This window comes from Saccostrea echinata, unplaced genomic scaffold (assembly GCF_033153115.1).
Source record: "Saccostrea echinata isolate AGI-Se365-2 ecotype Australia unplaced genomic scaffold, CSIRO_AGI_Sech_v1 ptg000029l, whole genome shotgun sequence".
NCBI classification, from domain to species: Eukaryota; Metazoa; Mollusca; class Bivalvia; order Ostreida; family Ostreidae; genus Saccostrea; species Saccostrea echinata.
Window position 1 is genome coordinate 13,973,492 of NW_026889778.1, and position 16,683 is coordinate 13,990,174.

Below are 16,683 nucleotides of genomic sequence, written 5' to 3' on the forward strand. Positions count from 1 at the left end.
TTGGAAAATGTACACATACAAGTATGTACAGAAAATATTAGCTTCAAATTTCTTGAAGTATACGACGTCGACAAACAGTTCTCCGTGAAGAGACACAGGTGCATCTCTATAGAGATCAAGATTTGGTTAAATTAAAAGAAAACATTGTATATTAGATAAATGCTTTAGAAATGTCTCCTAATTTAAATTGGTTTCAAAGAAGTAATTTCTATCCAAATACCATTTAGATTCAAAAAAAAAAAAAAAATTTCAATTTAATTCAGAGGCTAGACTGCAGGCCTGTAGGAAAAAAATTCAGTTTGGGAAGGGGGGGGGGGGGCGGCATACAACCAGACATTTTTAGTTCTGGGGACACAACTAAGCAAAAATTCCCCGTGACGCAAAAAAAAAAGAGGAGGGGGGATTGCACTTAGTATGGAGGAGACACAAGCTTAAAATAGGTATGTTTTCTATAGTATACTATTATACATATACTTTATATATCGGCCAAATTATTCCCGCCGGTGACCCCCGGTTCCTACGGTCATTTGTGGAAAAAACTTTTGGTGCTTCAAACTAATGAGTGAATTTATTTATATATAAATTATAATCAGCACCTGGGCCTACATTCGTCTTCCTCAATCAAAAGTTCAATAACGTTAACAATGTCCCATTGGTTATCATTTCATATGTATGCACTTCATATCGTGGGGTGTGTCACTAATGATTAAGTTGATGTTAATTACTCGATCTCTATTGCATCTTAAATAAAATTCAAATGTTGCAGTTGATTGATAACTTTTGGATCACCATTTTTTTTTATTGGGCAATAAAGAATATGTAAATTCTCTTTTTTATGAATGAGAGTTGTTTAGTGCATTTTTATTTCAAATATACGAGCAATATTATGAAAACCAGTGTTCCACTGAGAGAATGGCATCATTTTTTCGACTTTGAGTGAGAGAAAAAAACTTTCTGTGCGTGCATTATGATGTAAAATGAAATACATTTTTCAAGGAAATGCTTGTAAATGGATTATATGCATTTTTTGGTATTCAACTTACGGAAGACCTATAAATAAGGTGGAATCAAAGTTACAAGTTCCGACGGGGGGGTGGGGGGGTGGGTGGGTTTAAACACCTTATGGGATACCCCTCTCCCGTCCTAAAATCAGAAAGTTATATGCAATACAAAAGCTGAAATTGAAACAAAATTGGGAATCAAAATGGCTAATCGTGTTGTGGAATTTATCATCAAAATGGCTAATCGTGTTGTGGAATTTATCAGTTAACAAATAGGGCTTTCAACGTTTCTTGAAATTTCTCAGGAAGTTACTAATTTCAATTTAAAAGGTTATAACACAGAAATGTCACGCATTAAATAATTAAATCTGTGTATGTTACTGATCTAATTTGTTCTCCCTGTCTTCGCCCCAGGACCCTGTGGTTTAATTTATGCTTAGAGTTTCTTTTTATAGGGACAATTAATGTTTCTTTTGAATTTTTAATGAATTTCCGTTATATTTATAAAGTGATACAATGCTTGTAATTTTGACTGGGCTTTTCTTTTGGCTGATTTTTCGCAGTTAAAAAAAAACCGTGAGTGTGCAAAAATCGTACATATTTTTCTCTCTCCATAATAATGTAATTCATTATATTTAAAGAAAATTTTAAAAACAGTTCTGGCTATGATTTAATGTATTTTGACACTAATATATAAAAAGAACAAAGGTAATGACAAAATATGTTGAATTTCGTAAGTTCAAAAAGAGATCACCATTTAATTCATTATTCTCCATATGGAGTTGACAACGGTTTACAGAACTATAGAAGTGAGAATGATTTAATTACAACTACTTGTGACCATGCTTAACCAACACCAACCAATAAATAAATAATTAAACCTTGTTATATAGAACTCGATGGGACGGAGAAAAAACTTTGAGATATCTGAGTATTCGAGATATCAAGGGTAAAATACTTATAGAATATGTTATTGGGACTTTCAAGTCACATCCACATATCCATGGTATTCGAGTTATTGATGTTCGATGTACCGAAATTTAAATAAATAAATAAATAGATTTAAAAAATAAATAGAGATAATTAAACAAAGGTATTTATATGTATTCAACCAACTTTTTTTTTTTTTTCATTTTTATTGATTTTGACTTAATAAAGAACAAAGAAAAGAAAAGAATTAAGATTATTCAAAAGAATTTTTTTTTTTAGAAAGTAAGTGCACCAAACTTCACAATTTTCCATCTTTTAACATACAATAAGATTCGAATATACATATATTGCATAATAGGTGAAGAGATGATTCACCCTGTCTTTAAATAGAGATCATGGCAGTAATGTTTCGATTCAAAATTTAATTAAAAATTAAAACTATGACACTCCTAGACAGAAACCCGTCAGAGGTTACACTGAGCGCCGAAAATTAATTTAACTGACTAAGATATATAGTTGTCAAGAGCTATCACGACTTATTTCAGTCAAAATGTATGAATTTTCTGTGTTTAGTCGCTGTGTATATTGTATACAGCTGCAAACTCTTAATGAGGACTTAAAAAACAAACCAAAAACAGGATTTAAAATTAAGATAAACTGGCATTCTTTAAAAAAAATAAAAGTGGATTTGCAAAAATGTTTGAATGAGGATTTTCATCACGTAGAAACAATGTTAATTATGGAGAATGTCTCTCATTTATTTCCATAACACACACATGCGGTGATTGTTTCGACTCTTTCTGAGACTGAGAAAAAAGAAAGTCTTGTATTATCATTATGATAATAAATGGTATAACAAAATCATTTATGTTCCATGTATATAATATACCATGTACCTAATTTATTCTTAATCATCTTAATCATCATCAGTATATGGCTGAAATACTGCCGACTCAACAACAATCGATCAATCAATCTTACACACATTTTATATGTTTTCCCCAGAGCTTTAATGAGCCATGACGGAAAGCTATGAAGTCAATATACTCTTCACCCCAAATCTCGCATTCTTACTGTCAATCTGTATTGTAACAATATCTAAACTGCTTGTGTGGTCCTATTTAACTTTTCCATGTCCTGAAATACATGTAAATTTCATTGCATTTGCTTAATTGAACAAATATACAAACGCTGATAAAACAAATCAATAATTTTATAGAAAACAATCAATAAAATTAATAAATAAATTAATACTGTTATCACTGCATTAGGGACGAACACAACACAGTAACAAAAGCTCTCAAGTTTCAGATACATTTTATGTATTCTATACTAGCATTCTCTCTGAGTTAATATCACTTTCCCATTTCAAAACTTTCACTAAATTTGCACTATTTTCTTGAAATGACCATTATGCCCTTCGCTTCGGTAACCGTCTGGGAGGTATTCTTCTTTTTTTGTTACCCTACAAAAGAAAGTGATCCAAAATTTTCAAAAAATGCGCCAGTACCGCTTTACTAGGCAAACTATTGCGCATGCGTTCACGCCACATTGGACATTGCGAACTGGGATAGTTTTGATAAGCTTTGCGAGAACGAGGGTCCAGCGCTGTGACTAAGACGTGACGTCGCTAAGCCGTTTTGAATTATAAATCTGTTATTAAGTAGTGCCGTACTCGCTGTTGTCGGTGGAAAATTGTAGTTGCTAAGCACGGTAGGCGTGGGGGATTGCAAATAGCGACTGTTACCCACAGCGTTTTGGTGAGTTTGGAATCGCGGATTGACATATGCCTGTGTCGGATTAACTTTCATTATCTGTTGCATAGCCCTTTGCTGGAATAGTTGGTGTTGCATATTATGGGACTGCTGAGTCGGAGAGGGTTGGTTTGAATGAAATCCTTGAATATTGTTTAAAGATTGTGGTTGATTTTGATGTTGATGATTAAAAGAACGCTGAGTTTGTTGATGTTGCAACTGATTTTGTTGCTGTTGTTGAACAAGTTTCTGCTGATGAGAATTTTGAAGCTGGCGTGGGACATTTGTCTTTTGCTGTTGATTCTGGAGCTGTTGTTGATAATGTGGTTGATTTGGATGTTGTGATTGCTTTTGTTGTGGGGGCTGATTTTTTTGTTGTTGATGTTGCTTTGTGTTGGGAGTCATATGTGAAAACGTTTTCTTAGCTTGTTGCGCATTACGATTCGCTTGCTGATTTGCCTTTGGCTCAAATGCTTCATTTATTCCAAGGATATGATTGGAATAGCGTTCCATTGCTCTCTCGGATTTGGAGTGTATGCTTTGCTGCGCAGGAAGCTGGCTGGCTTTAATGTCCGCTATTTTTTCGCGCTTTGCATCTGCTACCACAACCTCTCTCCTGAAGGGGTTATTTTGAAACGCTCTACCTACCTGGCTAGTTCTGGGTGGTGTAGGTCTTGGTGGATGTTTTTGACCTATTGCTTGTCGAACAGTTGAAGGCTCATTGTAAAGTTGGGGTTTGGGATATGGTCCAACTGGAAGTTTTTGGACAGGTTGTGGTCCATGACTATGTGCTCTTTGAATTGGTTGAGGATATGTTCTAGGTTTAGGAAGTTGTGGCTGGGGTGGACCTTGTTGTCTGTATGGAACAGACGGGCCCTGTTGTGAATTAGGAAATGGACCAGGCCTTGGTGCATTTGGTTTCTGAACAATCTGAGGCACATTTTGGTGACGAATTGGCTGTGGTACATTGTGGACGGGTCTGGTCATAGGGGCAACAGCAGCTCTGTGTTGCTGTTGTACAGGCGGGAGGGGTTGCACTTGGGGTGGTTGAGAGTATGGCGGTCTCTGCTGGTTTGGATGCGGATGTGGAGCATGTCTTTGAATGGGTGTTTGTTGAACCACTGGTTGTCTTGGCATATGCTGAACTGGCTGAACAGGTGGAATATGTTGTTTTCTTGGTGGACGTCTTCCAGGTTTAGCTCTTACTGTTTGTTGATATTGTGCAGGCTGTTGTGCTTTAGAATACTGAGGTTGAGGAAGATTTGGATATTGTACCGGCGGTGTCTGATTTATTTGTGGATTGGGAATACTCGGTGGTTGTCCTCTCATTTTACTTTGTATTTCACTTATGAATGTCTGCAACGAATTGGGGTTTTGTGGTGGCGGTTTATTTTGACTTTGTGGTTGATTATAAGGTGGACCTTGCCGTTGAGGTGGTACCTGTTGTGGCATATGAGGTTGCTGTGCACCATGGAAGTTGGGAACTTGTTGTGGAGGATATTGAGCTTGTGGTGGATGGTTAGATGGACCGTAGTTTTGAGGTGGACGTTGAGGTGGAGGATTATATTGTGGTTTCTGTGGAGGAGGTTGGTACTGCTGTTGTTGGGGTGGAGGATTGTTGACCGGAGCCTGTGTCTGTGGTTGATTTGCATGTGGAGTACGTTGTATTGGCATCTGAGGTTGGGAGGTGTGAGGTGGATTTGTATGATGGGAAGCTGGCCCAGTTGGTTGATTTGGCTTGCCTTGAGTTGGTGCGCCTGGTGGCTGGTTGATATGTGGGGCATGCTGAACAGGTTGATTCTTTGGTGCATTGTTTGAAGGTGGAGCCGCCGCAGGTTGTTGATTATTTTGATTCTGGGGTTGATTGATATGAGGCTTTGGCGTCTTTGGTTGAGCTGGGGGTTGCTGATTATTTGTTGGCTTATTGTTTGAATTTTTTTGAGGAGGTTGGCTTGCTTGAGGTTGATTGATATGCGGTTTGCTCTGTTGTGGTGGTGTCTGCTTTGAACCAGCTGTGGGTTGAGCGTTGTTACTGTGTGACTTATGAGATTGCTCTGTTTTCTTTGCGTGGTGTATTTGTTTAACAATTTCACTTTTTCCCATTTCCCCTCGATGCATATGGTGAACAAGTCCCATTTCAAAGTCGATGGGACGGCCACAGGTATGGAAAGCTTCATCATATACCTGTCTTTTGCCAGGTTCGGGGTTTATACATCGTCCATGGAAAGCCACTCGTCCCGCCTGACAAACAACATAGAACGGGGTGTTCTCACGTCCTCTCCAAGTATTTATTCCATCGGGAAGACCGGCACAAGTTGCATACCGGATGTGACAGGGAGCGCAGTGAGCATTTCTGCAAGACTGGGCAAGGTAGTCACCTGAAAGATACAATAGCTTAATTAGTAAAATTGTAAGATTATCTGTAAAAAGATAAACGTTACTAAGTTTATACTACATAACGTTAGACACATGTAGTTCCACTTACATGGATCAAGAGGCATTTTCCTTTGACCACAATTGACAGTTGTGTAGTATTCACAACTTCCAGTAACAGTGTCATAGACCGTTGGATAAGGGCACTCCCTCAGGTGCTTTCCCCACCAGTCCTCCTTAGGGTCGGCTCCACAATCATAGTACTGAGCACAGCGGGTGGGGTGAGGAAACCGCTTGGTGGATCCTGGTCTACATGTAGGCCTCCAGGTGGATTCACTGAAGGGTGAATAATGCCTGGTTCCAGGTGATCTAGCACCTGGGTCACCTTGTGGTGCTTTCTGAGGTAATGGGTCTTTGTTACCTGTCAATATATTCGTAAGTTTTTCATTACCTGTCTAACACGATATTCATTAAATACACTGTATGTTTTATGATTATTAGAATACCATACTTCCGGCTATTTTATTAAACTAACAGGAATCTTTCAAATTCGTTCGCAAAAGGGATTGATTTTATGAGTATGTTTATTTTTTTTTTTTTATTTAAACAAATTACGTTTGGAATTTGTGCTCTGCCTCTATTTGATTTCTGAATCGTTCATATTTCTTTCCTAGTGTAAGACAAGTCATTAATAAGTAGCATATATAGCTCCTCCCTAAAAAAGTTTGTTTTATTATTTTTATTACTTTAATGGGAAGTTAATGCTGCAAAACATAGCGTTATGATGCTAGAAAAAAGGAAATAGAAAATAACAAAGGTAATATTAAATTCACCATTGTTAATATCCGGACGTGCATTACCATATTTGTAACTTGTCAGCGTAACATCACTTTACATAACTTGAAGTGTCATAAGTCTTTTAAAACTTTTCTATGCACAGACATGTTAGTCACTCTGGTGTCATACGAACACATCCTTTTGGAAAGTAATTCCAAATATTAATTAGAATGAATTAAATATTCGTAATTAAAATTAATGGGTTTAAAATTGTATCTGGATCAGCTTTATCATTCAAAGTGACTTCAGCCTTAAAATTTTGAAAATAATTATTGATCCTTTTAATAATGTATTTTAAAATTATATCAAGGTGCCCGCGTTACTGATACGTGTTTCTGACTCTACACTAATTAAAACAACTGACTGCTTGTTTAGTGAGCTCTTAATGAAATTTAATTTACATTTTCTGTCGTCTCTTGAAAATTGTCGAGAGGAATTATGACAATAAAATCCATCATTTTATGTCAAGGTATCTATTTAAAACTGTTTTTCATATAAACACAGGTAATAAGTTTAACATAGTTTTTTAACAGAAATATTTGATAAAGACTGCTACATGTATATTCTTTCATTAAGATGGATCTTTGCTTTATTTTACGTAAAAACATTCTCCGTTATATCTTATCAAACAAAATTAAATTTCAATTTTCAAATAAATAAAAATTTCTGTTTTAAAGTTTGTTTATTGACTTTTCGTATAGTATGAGAAAGAAATTATTTTGACTCTCACCAGCTTTTAAGTAGACGATTCAAGATTTTTAATTGGATATAAAAGAAATGTACCATTCTAAATAGAAATTTACCTACAAAGATTGAAGTTTTTTTTTAAAAATTATTTTTATTAATCAAGTCCATTTTAAATATTCATTCAGTACATGTATGCTTTTATTGTTCTTCTTTATCTGTATTTGGTACGTAAGTTTTTTTTTGTACACTGATGGGAGTAAACAGTTTCCATAAATTTGACTAATGTGTGAGCATTAAGCTTTTACCAAGAAAAAAATTAAGAGGTTATACAAACCCTGTGTGCACTTGTCCTCGGGAGATCCTACGGGAACACACGAGCCTATTTCCTGGTTCCACACGGTATTCGGACCACACTGTAGTCTCCAGTCCTTCCCCTGACCACAGAGGTAATACACTCTACAGTCCGATGGATCAGGCCGGAACTGTTGTCCAAGAACTCCATCACATGGCTTCTGTGTGACAACGATTTCCAAGCACACCGAAAAAATCACGATAAAAAATCCGAAAGGAATCATATCAAAGATGGCGTTTGATCCAGTATGATGTCGCACATACGTCCGACTCTTCGGAGCAACTCTGCCAAATGATTGCTGGTTAATGTAATTGACAGTCTGTTGTGGATTGCATATAACTTTTTTGAATATATTATATCCACCTTGTTTTACATAATTTAAGCTCTATTTGTATGCAAATGAGATGTCATGTCAGACGACGTCACAAATATGGTCGGGAAGTACTAAAGTATTGAAATTTGATGTATAAAATAGAAATAGTGATAGGTATTTCTGAGTTTTATTAACATGTATGTTATACATTGGATGTCAAACACAGAGTCTTGAAGTTGTCAAGGAAAAAATCATAAATAAGCATGTTTGAATTTCTTCCTTTATACAAATTTACTGCAATGTCATGCAAAAGGATTTTGCGAGCTTTAAATGAAAGTTAGGTACACCACTGCGTGGTTTAAACAGCTGATGGTTTCTCAAACAAGAATTGAAACATATATTACTCGTATACTGTATTAATCATTTTTAACAACGTTGTGTTTGACATCCACTTGCTACTCTCATTATTGATATCTGACAGCTGCATTAAGGACCCTCTATACACTGATGAAAGATGTTTTTGGACTTTGAGAAAATTATATAGTGTAAAGAAGGATATAAGGAAATTAACTAATTCATTTTCAATATAGGAAGCGTGCCTTTTTTATCCAGGAAAAATCTTCAAAGACAATGAAGTAATGATAAAGAAAAATCGCTTTTGCTTACTCAAATGGAGAAAATACAGCAAATAAAGTTTTCAACTACTCTATCTTGCTCTTATATAATGTCTAGAATGCTTAGATTTATTTTGAATTACATCATACAAAACAGATTAAAATTTATCCTATTTTGTCTGAAATGGTGAGTCAGTCTAACTACCCAAAAGTACCCCGAAATTCGGGTGAAGTGTAGAGAGGGTCCTTAAAATGTTATATTTTTTTGTGTTTACATCCTTATTTGCATTTGAGGGGGTTAGTTTTAAGTAGCTGTTGCTATCCTTGACATGTCTTGAGTAATGGAAGTAATGATAATATACTAGTACACTGAAATTTCACATCTTCACACATAATGGAACTAGATTAGCCCTTTTAAAAAATATCATGCTAATACATGTAACTATAATTTTCAGCAATTTAAATGTCTTTTGATGTCCTGCTTTTAAGAACCCCTTTTCTGATTTGTCCAGCGATGGGTTGAGGAAATGTGATGCAACAAGAAAAAAGTGTGGAGTGTAAAATGACTAAAGATACAAATTCCTTCTCAGCTATGTTTTAAAAGAGCTAGGTTCGCGTTATGCATAAAATGGCCCTGTCCTTATATCAATTAATTGACTATCACCCTCTGTCCCATTTCATATATCAAAATAAAGTAGAGACTTTGTTCTTTCATTTCCTGTAATAAAATTTCTTTTTGAGAACCCAGGTATTGGATATCAGTCTATTAGAAAATGCAATGTTCTTGAATTTTGCAGAAAACATGCGTATTTGACTATCTTCAGATTAAAATATGAGCACAACCCACGATCCAAAAATTAAAACATGTTTTATGATCTTAAGAAACAGATCATTCTTTATGTAATTGCATATTTTGGATCAGAGGTTGTGCTCTATATGAAATATTGAAAAAATACTTCAACTTTTGGCCATTTTTAAAGGAATTTACAGGATATGAGGAAAATGACGCATTTTATGACGTCATAATACATTGACTAGAGAGAAAATTACGTCATGTTCAATAGGTACATGGTCACCAAGGGTCCAAGTAATAAATACTGCATTTTCAACCAAAACTGAGCAGTTTCGATTTTTCTGAAATTCTCAGGGCCAAAAGAGGCCCTAAGTGGTTCTTGCTCTTTACGGGTAATGTTAAACATTTGTAGAATGTTAACAGCATACGGCGCACAAATGCAAAGAAAACATAATTAACTTATAACTTACAATACAATACAAGAACAAAATGTTCAGTAGGCTTGTTTGACTTCATATCTACAGTGACTGTAATCATTTGATTTTCTAAATTGTATTGATTGGAACGAATTTGTAAGTTGCTGAGATTGATTTATAGCTTATCATTTGTTTTACACAAATTTAAAATGACCGTGCTACTAATTATAATTTCAGGGACTATGAAGAAAAATTCTTCGTAAAGTAAGTAATGCACCGACTCTCTTGGTTACACATAATTTGTCAATTCCAGCAGGCTACTGATAAGTTAGATGTTACAGGGTATCAACAATCTCGTGTAATTTTAACATTTTGTAATTCTGTGATCAATACAATGACTTTTTCTTGACTTTACTTACATGTACAAATTTGTGCCATTCTTTTTGTACTGATTAATCTAGTTACCCTGTTTTATCTGACTGATCAAATGTGACCGGTCGACAAGGAATACTTGCACCTTCATGGCACCTGATCCCACCTCTGCTTCTTCAGAGGTCTCTGTTTGTACTGCTCTCATCTTTACATTGTTTTAATCGATTTGAAACTTGATCACTGTCCGTTATATAATTATCTTAACATTTCTATTTACTTCATAAGCAAGATAATCTGGATACATGTACTTCTAGTCTCTTACAAGGAATCGAGCTTTTTAAGTAAATCAAATGTCAAGACAACCGCAAGGAATGAGACTTGTAAAGTTAAGCAATCAACCATTTCATGATATAAAAATATATTCAAAAATAAATTGTGTCACTACATGTATGTACATGTACTTACGTGTAGTTTAGTAAATAAACTATAGGCGTTATTCATTATAAAAAGTGTTAATGCTTTTTAAATGTATATACAAATAATTTTCTTGCATGCAATCCCTCTGCTTAAAATAAGTCTAATAAATATACTTAGAAAATTCTTTTTTTAACATGTTCATTCAAGACTGATATGCATTTTGCAACTTTATGAAAACGCATATCTGGTAATATCACAAGGTAAGTAAGTTTTCTGTAATTAAGGTAATATATGGCATAATAGTTTTATTTTTAATTATTTTGTATATGACATATATTAATTGAATTAAAATTGAAAAAAATGGCCATTTATTCATATTCAAACATATGTTAAACATTTTTATTAATACATCATTAAAGGTATTTTTAGACAAAACAATTAAAATGTCGGAGATACATACATAACGCAGACTTGTGTCTAAATGAATATCTTCATACATTTTAATAACCTAATCAAGAGTGAGTTTTTATGATTACATAGCAAATAAAAAGCATTGAAATTGTGTTTATTTCTCCTTTTGGTAGTACAGGGTGTTTCTAATATATGTCACACATCTGAAGGCAGAAAGAAAAATTACACCAAAAGCTTCATAATAATTATACATTTTATATATCATAATCAACAGATATTTAAAATTATTATTTTAAGTCAGAAGTATCCAACATTCTCCATTTCAGTTTCTATGGCAACGATTTCCTAAAATGTTATTCTCCAAGTTTTTTCCTTACTATTGTCCTAAATAAGTTAAGAGACTCCTGTTCAGAAATTTCTCATCACTGCTTTGTACGTTTCACAGAATACTTACCAGATTCTAGCTCTTTAGAACCCTCAGAGTGCATATTTATTATTTTATTTAAAGATGCATTTAAATAAATGTGTCATTTTAGAACTACCGGTATGTGCTGACGTCCACTTTTTCGCACTTTCTTTCAATCTTGCAAACTTTACCGTCTCTGAATGTCAGTTGGTTTTAAATGCTGCAATGCTGAAATATTGTATGCAGACACACTCAATTCAAATCGAAGATTTCTAAATACACTTGATACACTTACATTGTCACAATCCAATAAACTCAGATCTGTCTGACTTTCTTGAGGTTTTTTTCATTGATTGACTTTACTTTGACAATGTTCTCATTTCTTCTTGATTTTTTTTTCAGGGGTGGGGGATGGGGGCAGGATTTAACTGTCTTTCATCTTTAAATTGTATTTTGTTCAATCTTCTTAATTATCCTTAATAAATGAAAAACTAGACAGCGCTTTCTGATCTGGATATTTTTCTTCATTACACCCTTTACAATATTTAGGATATCATGCTTCTAATAAAAGTTTACAAATTAAAATTGTTGTTGCTAGTTGTGCTCCATTTTGAGAACAGCTGAAATTATGACGTCACTAATTACATCATCAGTTACTTCATGGTATTATAATTTTCCCGACATTTTGCATTATCATAATTTTAGATTAATATGGTTGTCTATGGTATTTTGGTATTTTTGGTATCATGGTTGATATTTAGATTATGCCCATTTAGATGTGTTACATATATTATGAAACACCCTGTATAGGAATCTTAAGAGATCTATGCTAATACAAAATTATGCTAAAATTCAGTAATAAGTTAATAAAAACACACAAAAACTGAATTCGATTGTAGAAACACACTATGTCCCGTAAACATAAGTTCTCTAATTAAGATAATTACATATATATTCAACTAGATATACATTAACGGACGTTTGATTACAGGCAATAAAGGATGAATTTGAGGAGCCACATAGAAAACTCGAGTTATATTTATTTTGAACAGTTGTATTTTAAACAATAGAGAGGAATGTATTTTATCCGTATGTTAATGCATTATTCCCACCCTAAAATTTAAATGAAATATCAAACAATTTCTTATATGTAAACTGGATTATTTTTTAGAAACAGTGGTGCATTTATTTTATCATTATAAAAAAATATTCTGTGAAGTTAATTAATGTTAAATAATTTACTGATGTATATGTCGCAGTAACTAATAAACACTGTGTACTGATGAAGACATTTCTGATTGCTAACTGTTTTGTGGCTTTATAAAATGTTAACATATGTACATGTACATTTCTTAGGAGTTAATGAGAACGTAAGAGTTTATTACAGTCACTGTGTTAATTGCCATTTGCTAAGTTTAAAACAGCTACTTGTTTCCAAAACATCGATCATTAACTGATATAATATATATATTTTTCAATGAGGTAAAGATTTGAAAACAAAATCTTTCCAAGTCTAACTACATGTATTAAGGTAAAAGAAATTCCAGCAGAAGTAGAAATAATCTGACTACTTTTCGGAATACCTATTCAAGAATTAATTTTTCTGTCATTATTTCAAACTGGATTTTTATCATAAAAAGAAATTTTAAGATAATGAACAGTAATCGTGCTCAAAAGGCCAACACTCAATACAAACTGAGAACAGGGGAAACACAGACCACTCAAAACATCAGAAGTGGGATCAGGTGCCAGAGAGGAGTAAGCAGCTCTATCTATCGACCGGTTATACACCCGCGGTGTTATTATTATGTCTTAATGGAGAAATCCGTAGATTATTCAGTATGAAAATAGTGGCCTAACAATTTGTTTTATAAAATTTCATGATCAGTCAACATTCGACCTAATAGTCGGTTGTATTTGCAGAAAAGGTCATTGTATCGACGATAGAATTTGCAGTTGTAATCAGTATTAATACAGTGATAAATGAAATGCACATGAATTAGGTAAATAAGATCATTTTAGCCGTATGAACGTTTGCCTTTATTCAGATATGAAAAATCAAACCCATCCTTAAAAGTGTTAGTAAAATAGTTTACGTCATTTACGTTAAACCGAATATTGATAATGCCTGTCACATTAAACCAGGAGCAACATGACTGTATATTGTGATTTTAAATAAATTGGGAAAATCTCTTAAGATAACATCTGACAGGGTAGATTAGAACTCCAACCAAATTTTGGTTGAGCTTGAACGCTTATAATTTTCATGACATAGTTACCCATTGAACTGAATACAATACTTAAAACAATATATATCATTGTCTTGTGGTTTACACACTAAACTACCTGTATGTAATAAGTGTGGCTGTCACGTCATACTCAGTGATTAATGTTGACGGTTCTAAAAATTGTCTTTTATTTTGAGCGATTGTATTTTTTTTTTTAAAAATATCATCAAAGATGTATTTGAATGTGTTAATCATTAGTTTTTCAATTTGGGAAAAATAGTTTTGTTAGTTGGTACAATGAAATAAGGAGATAACGAACAGTATTCTAGCACAAAGTTCATTTAAACAATATAAATCGGGAGCAGAGCAAACACGGACATCCAAAAGCATCGAATGCGGGATCGGGTGCCATGGAGGAGTGAGCATCCCCTGCCCACCGGTCACACTTGTGCTCCTTGTCATGATCGGAAAAAAGGAAAAATCCATAGACAATTCAGTGTGTAAGTAATGGTCTTACAATTACATGTAGTATGAAAAACGTCAGTCAGCATTTGACTTGATAATAGGCTGTATTTGCTGACAAGGTCATTGTATCGACCACAAAAAATCATGCATCATTAAAAATATAAAAACAATGCCCAGCGGGCCAAACTAAAAAGAATTTTTCCGATCCATTTGTTAGAATAAAGTCAAGTGGGTGTGAGATTTCTGATGTTAATTTTTCCTTCATAATAAAGAAAATGTTGTTGGGTTATGAAAAGCATTGTGGTATATTTACATTTACAGATGGTGTAATTGTATCTACTAATAAATCCAACAAAATTGTCTTATTGTTACGTTTATCTTCGAAGTTGACAAGATATGCAAGAAATTAGTATTGTTTTCTACGCCATAGATATGTAGATATATAAGGTATATAAGGAATAATATATAAACCCTCCAAAATATAGTCATGAATAACATAGAATTTTTAAACGTATTGTTTTCATCACTCTTTGGACATTTAAATTACTTTATCTAGAAGATTTTAAACATAGGAGGTGTTGCATGCCTTAAATCATTGGTGAATTTCTATGAATTTGTTTATGATACATGGCTATGAACTGAAATTATTTTTACATCCGAACTGAATGCTTTTTGACGACCAATTAATACATCATAGATAATTATATCAAGGAAATGAATATATAAATTCACAACTCAAAAAACCACAAACAAATTAAATTTCTGTCTTACTCCAGTAATATCGTTTTATTCTAATTAATATTAATGACCTGTTTCTTTGTTGATTTTTCTTTGCCTATTGAGGAATAAATTATTCTTTTCACTTAAAGAAATGATGTGAGGGTTTTTTTCTTTTTGAAGAGGTTTAGGGAATAAACAGCATAATTCCAGTAGGAAGTAAAGATATACACTAAACATGTTTAGGACAACAATTGACCAACACTCATTAATTGACACTTGTTAATTAAAATAAACCATAGGACGAGATGATTTACAATCATTCTGGAAAGTGGGATTTCCGACATACGTTAATTTTGTTTTGTCCACACGTCTCATTAAGTATTTTACATTAGTATACGAGGGTTGTCAATAAAGTTCGTAGACAAATGCTATGATTTTCTGAATAATAATCACACTGTCAAATGTATACGATATTATTTCAATGTAGACCATGAATTATAAAAGTATAAAAATGAAAACAATGCATACCATTTCACGAAAGTTATACAGGTGTAAATTGATTGTATAAGCAAGCCGCACGGCACAGACTGACCTAAGCCAGTTTTTCATAGCAGCCATGATAACTTTAAAACATGTATATTTTGAATTTATATCACATATCCTCGGACACATGCTATTTTTCTTTATTATGCTACACTGCTAAGTGTGTTCGATAATATTTACATATAAACCATAATCATGATAATTGAATAAATCTTTAAATTCAAAACAATATACAATAATTTACGAGAGTCCTCAGTGTAAACTCTTCGTATACAAAGACTGAAGAGTCAAATCCAACGTTACGCTAGATTTCCAAATCACTGAACTAAATATATTCCGGTAATTTTTAGTTGTTTGAATAATTAGTTTGTCTCTGACGTCGATTCAACCATATTTAAATGCGATTTTATGACTGGACGCTGTTCCATTATGATGGCCGACGTTGCTTTTTCCGTCCTGTTTTGGAACAAAAATTCTTGGGTTTTTTTCTTAATATTTTCAATATCAATAAGCGATACTAAAGAGATCAGAAAATGACAACAACTGCTTTATCTTTAAGGACAGCGATTTTTACAAAAATATTGACTCAGACTTGAAGCAACCAAAACCAATCTGACTTGGATTTTGGTAACAAATATTTGGGTATATAAAAGCTAAACAAGGACCATTTAGTTTGACAAATACGTCATCGTCCACGGACTTTATGGACAACCCTCGTATATGTATTGATTCTGTATAGATTTTCAATCCTACGTAGTGTATGGCAAATACAAAAAAAATATATATTTTTTCCTTCCATAGAAGCAACGTGTATTTAGGTTTAGAATAACCATTATATCCAACAATCATTCAGAAAGCATCAGCAATAATTAGATGTATGTAAATTAATACATTAAGCATTTTAAATAAAACCAACATACAAAAGAGGTCCTTCACTCTGTCACTGATAATGTAGGTAAGAATACAAAGTACGGCTAAATCACGTACATTTATATTTTGTATTACATTGTATTTTAACAATAATTTAATTTTGTTTGTATTCTAGCCTCTG

The 16,683-nt window shown here is 33.5% G+C and overlaps 1 protein-coding gene across 1 annotated transcript; it reads right to left on the reverse strand.

Annotated features, from left to right (window-relative positions):
- Window positions 1-3,128: 3,128 nt before the first annotated feature.
- Window positions 3,129-8,239, reverse strand: LOC133195630 (uncharacterized). Its single transcript, XM_061331521.1, has 4 exons — window positions 7,917-8,239; window positions 6,171-6,479; window positions 4,334-6,063; window positions 3,129-3,396 (listed from the first exon to the last, which is right to left on the reverse strand). Exons 1-4 carry the CDS (start codon window positions 8,155-8,157, stop codon window positions 3,343-3,345), a joined length of 2,334 nt encoding a protein of 777 aa, XP_061187505.1. The 5' UTR covers window positions 8,158-8,239; the 3' UTR covers window positions 3,129-3,342.
- Between the last annotated feature and the right edge of the window lie 8,444 nt (window positions 8,240-16,683).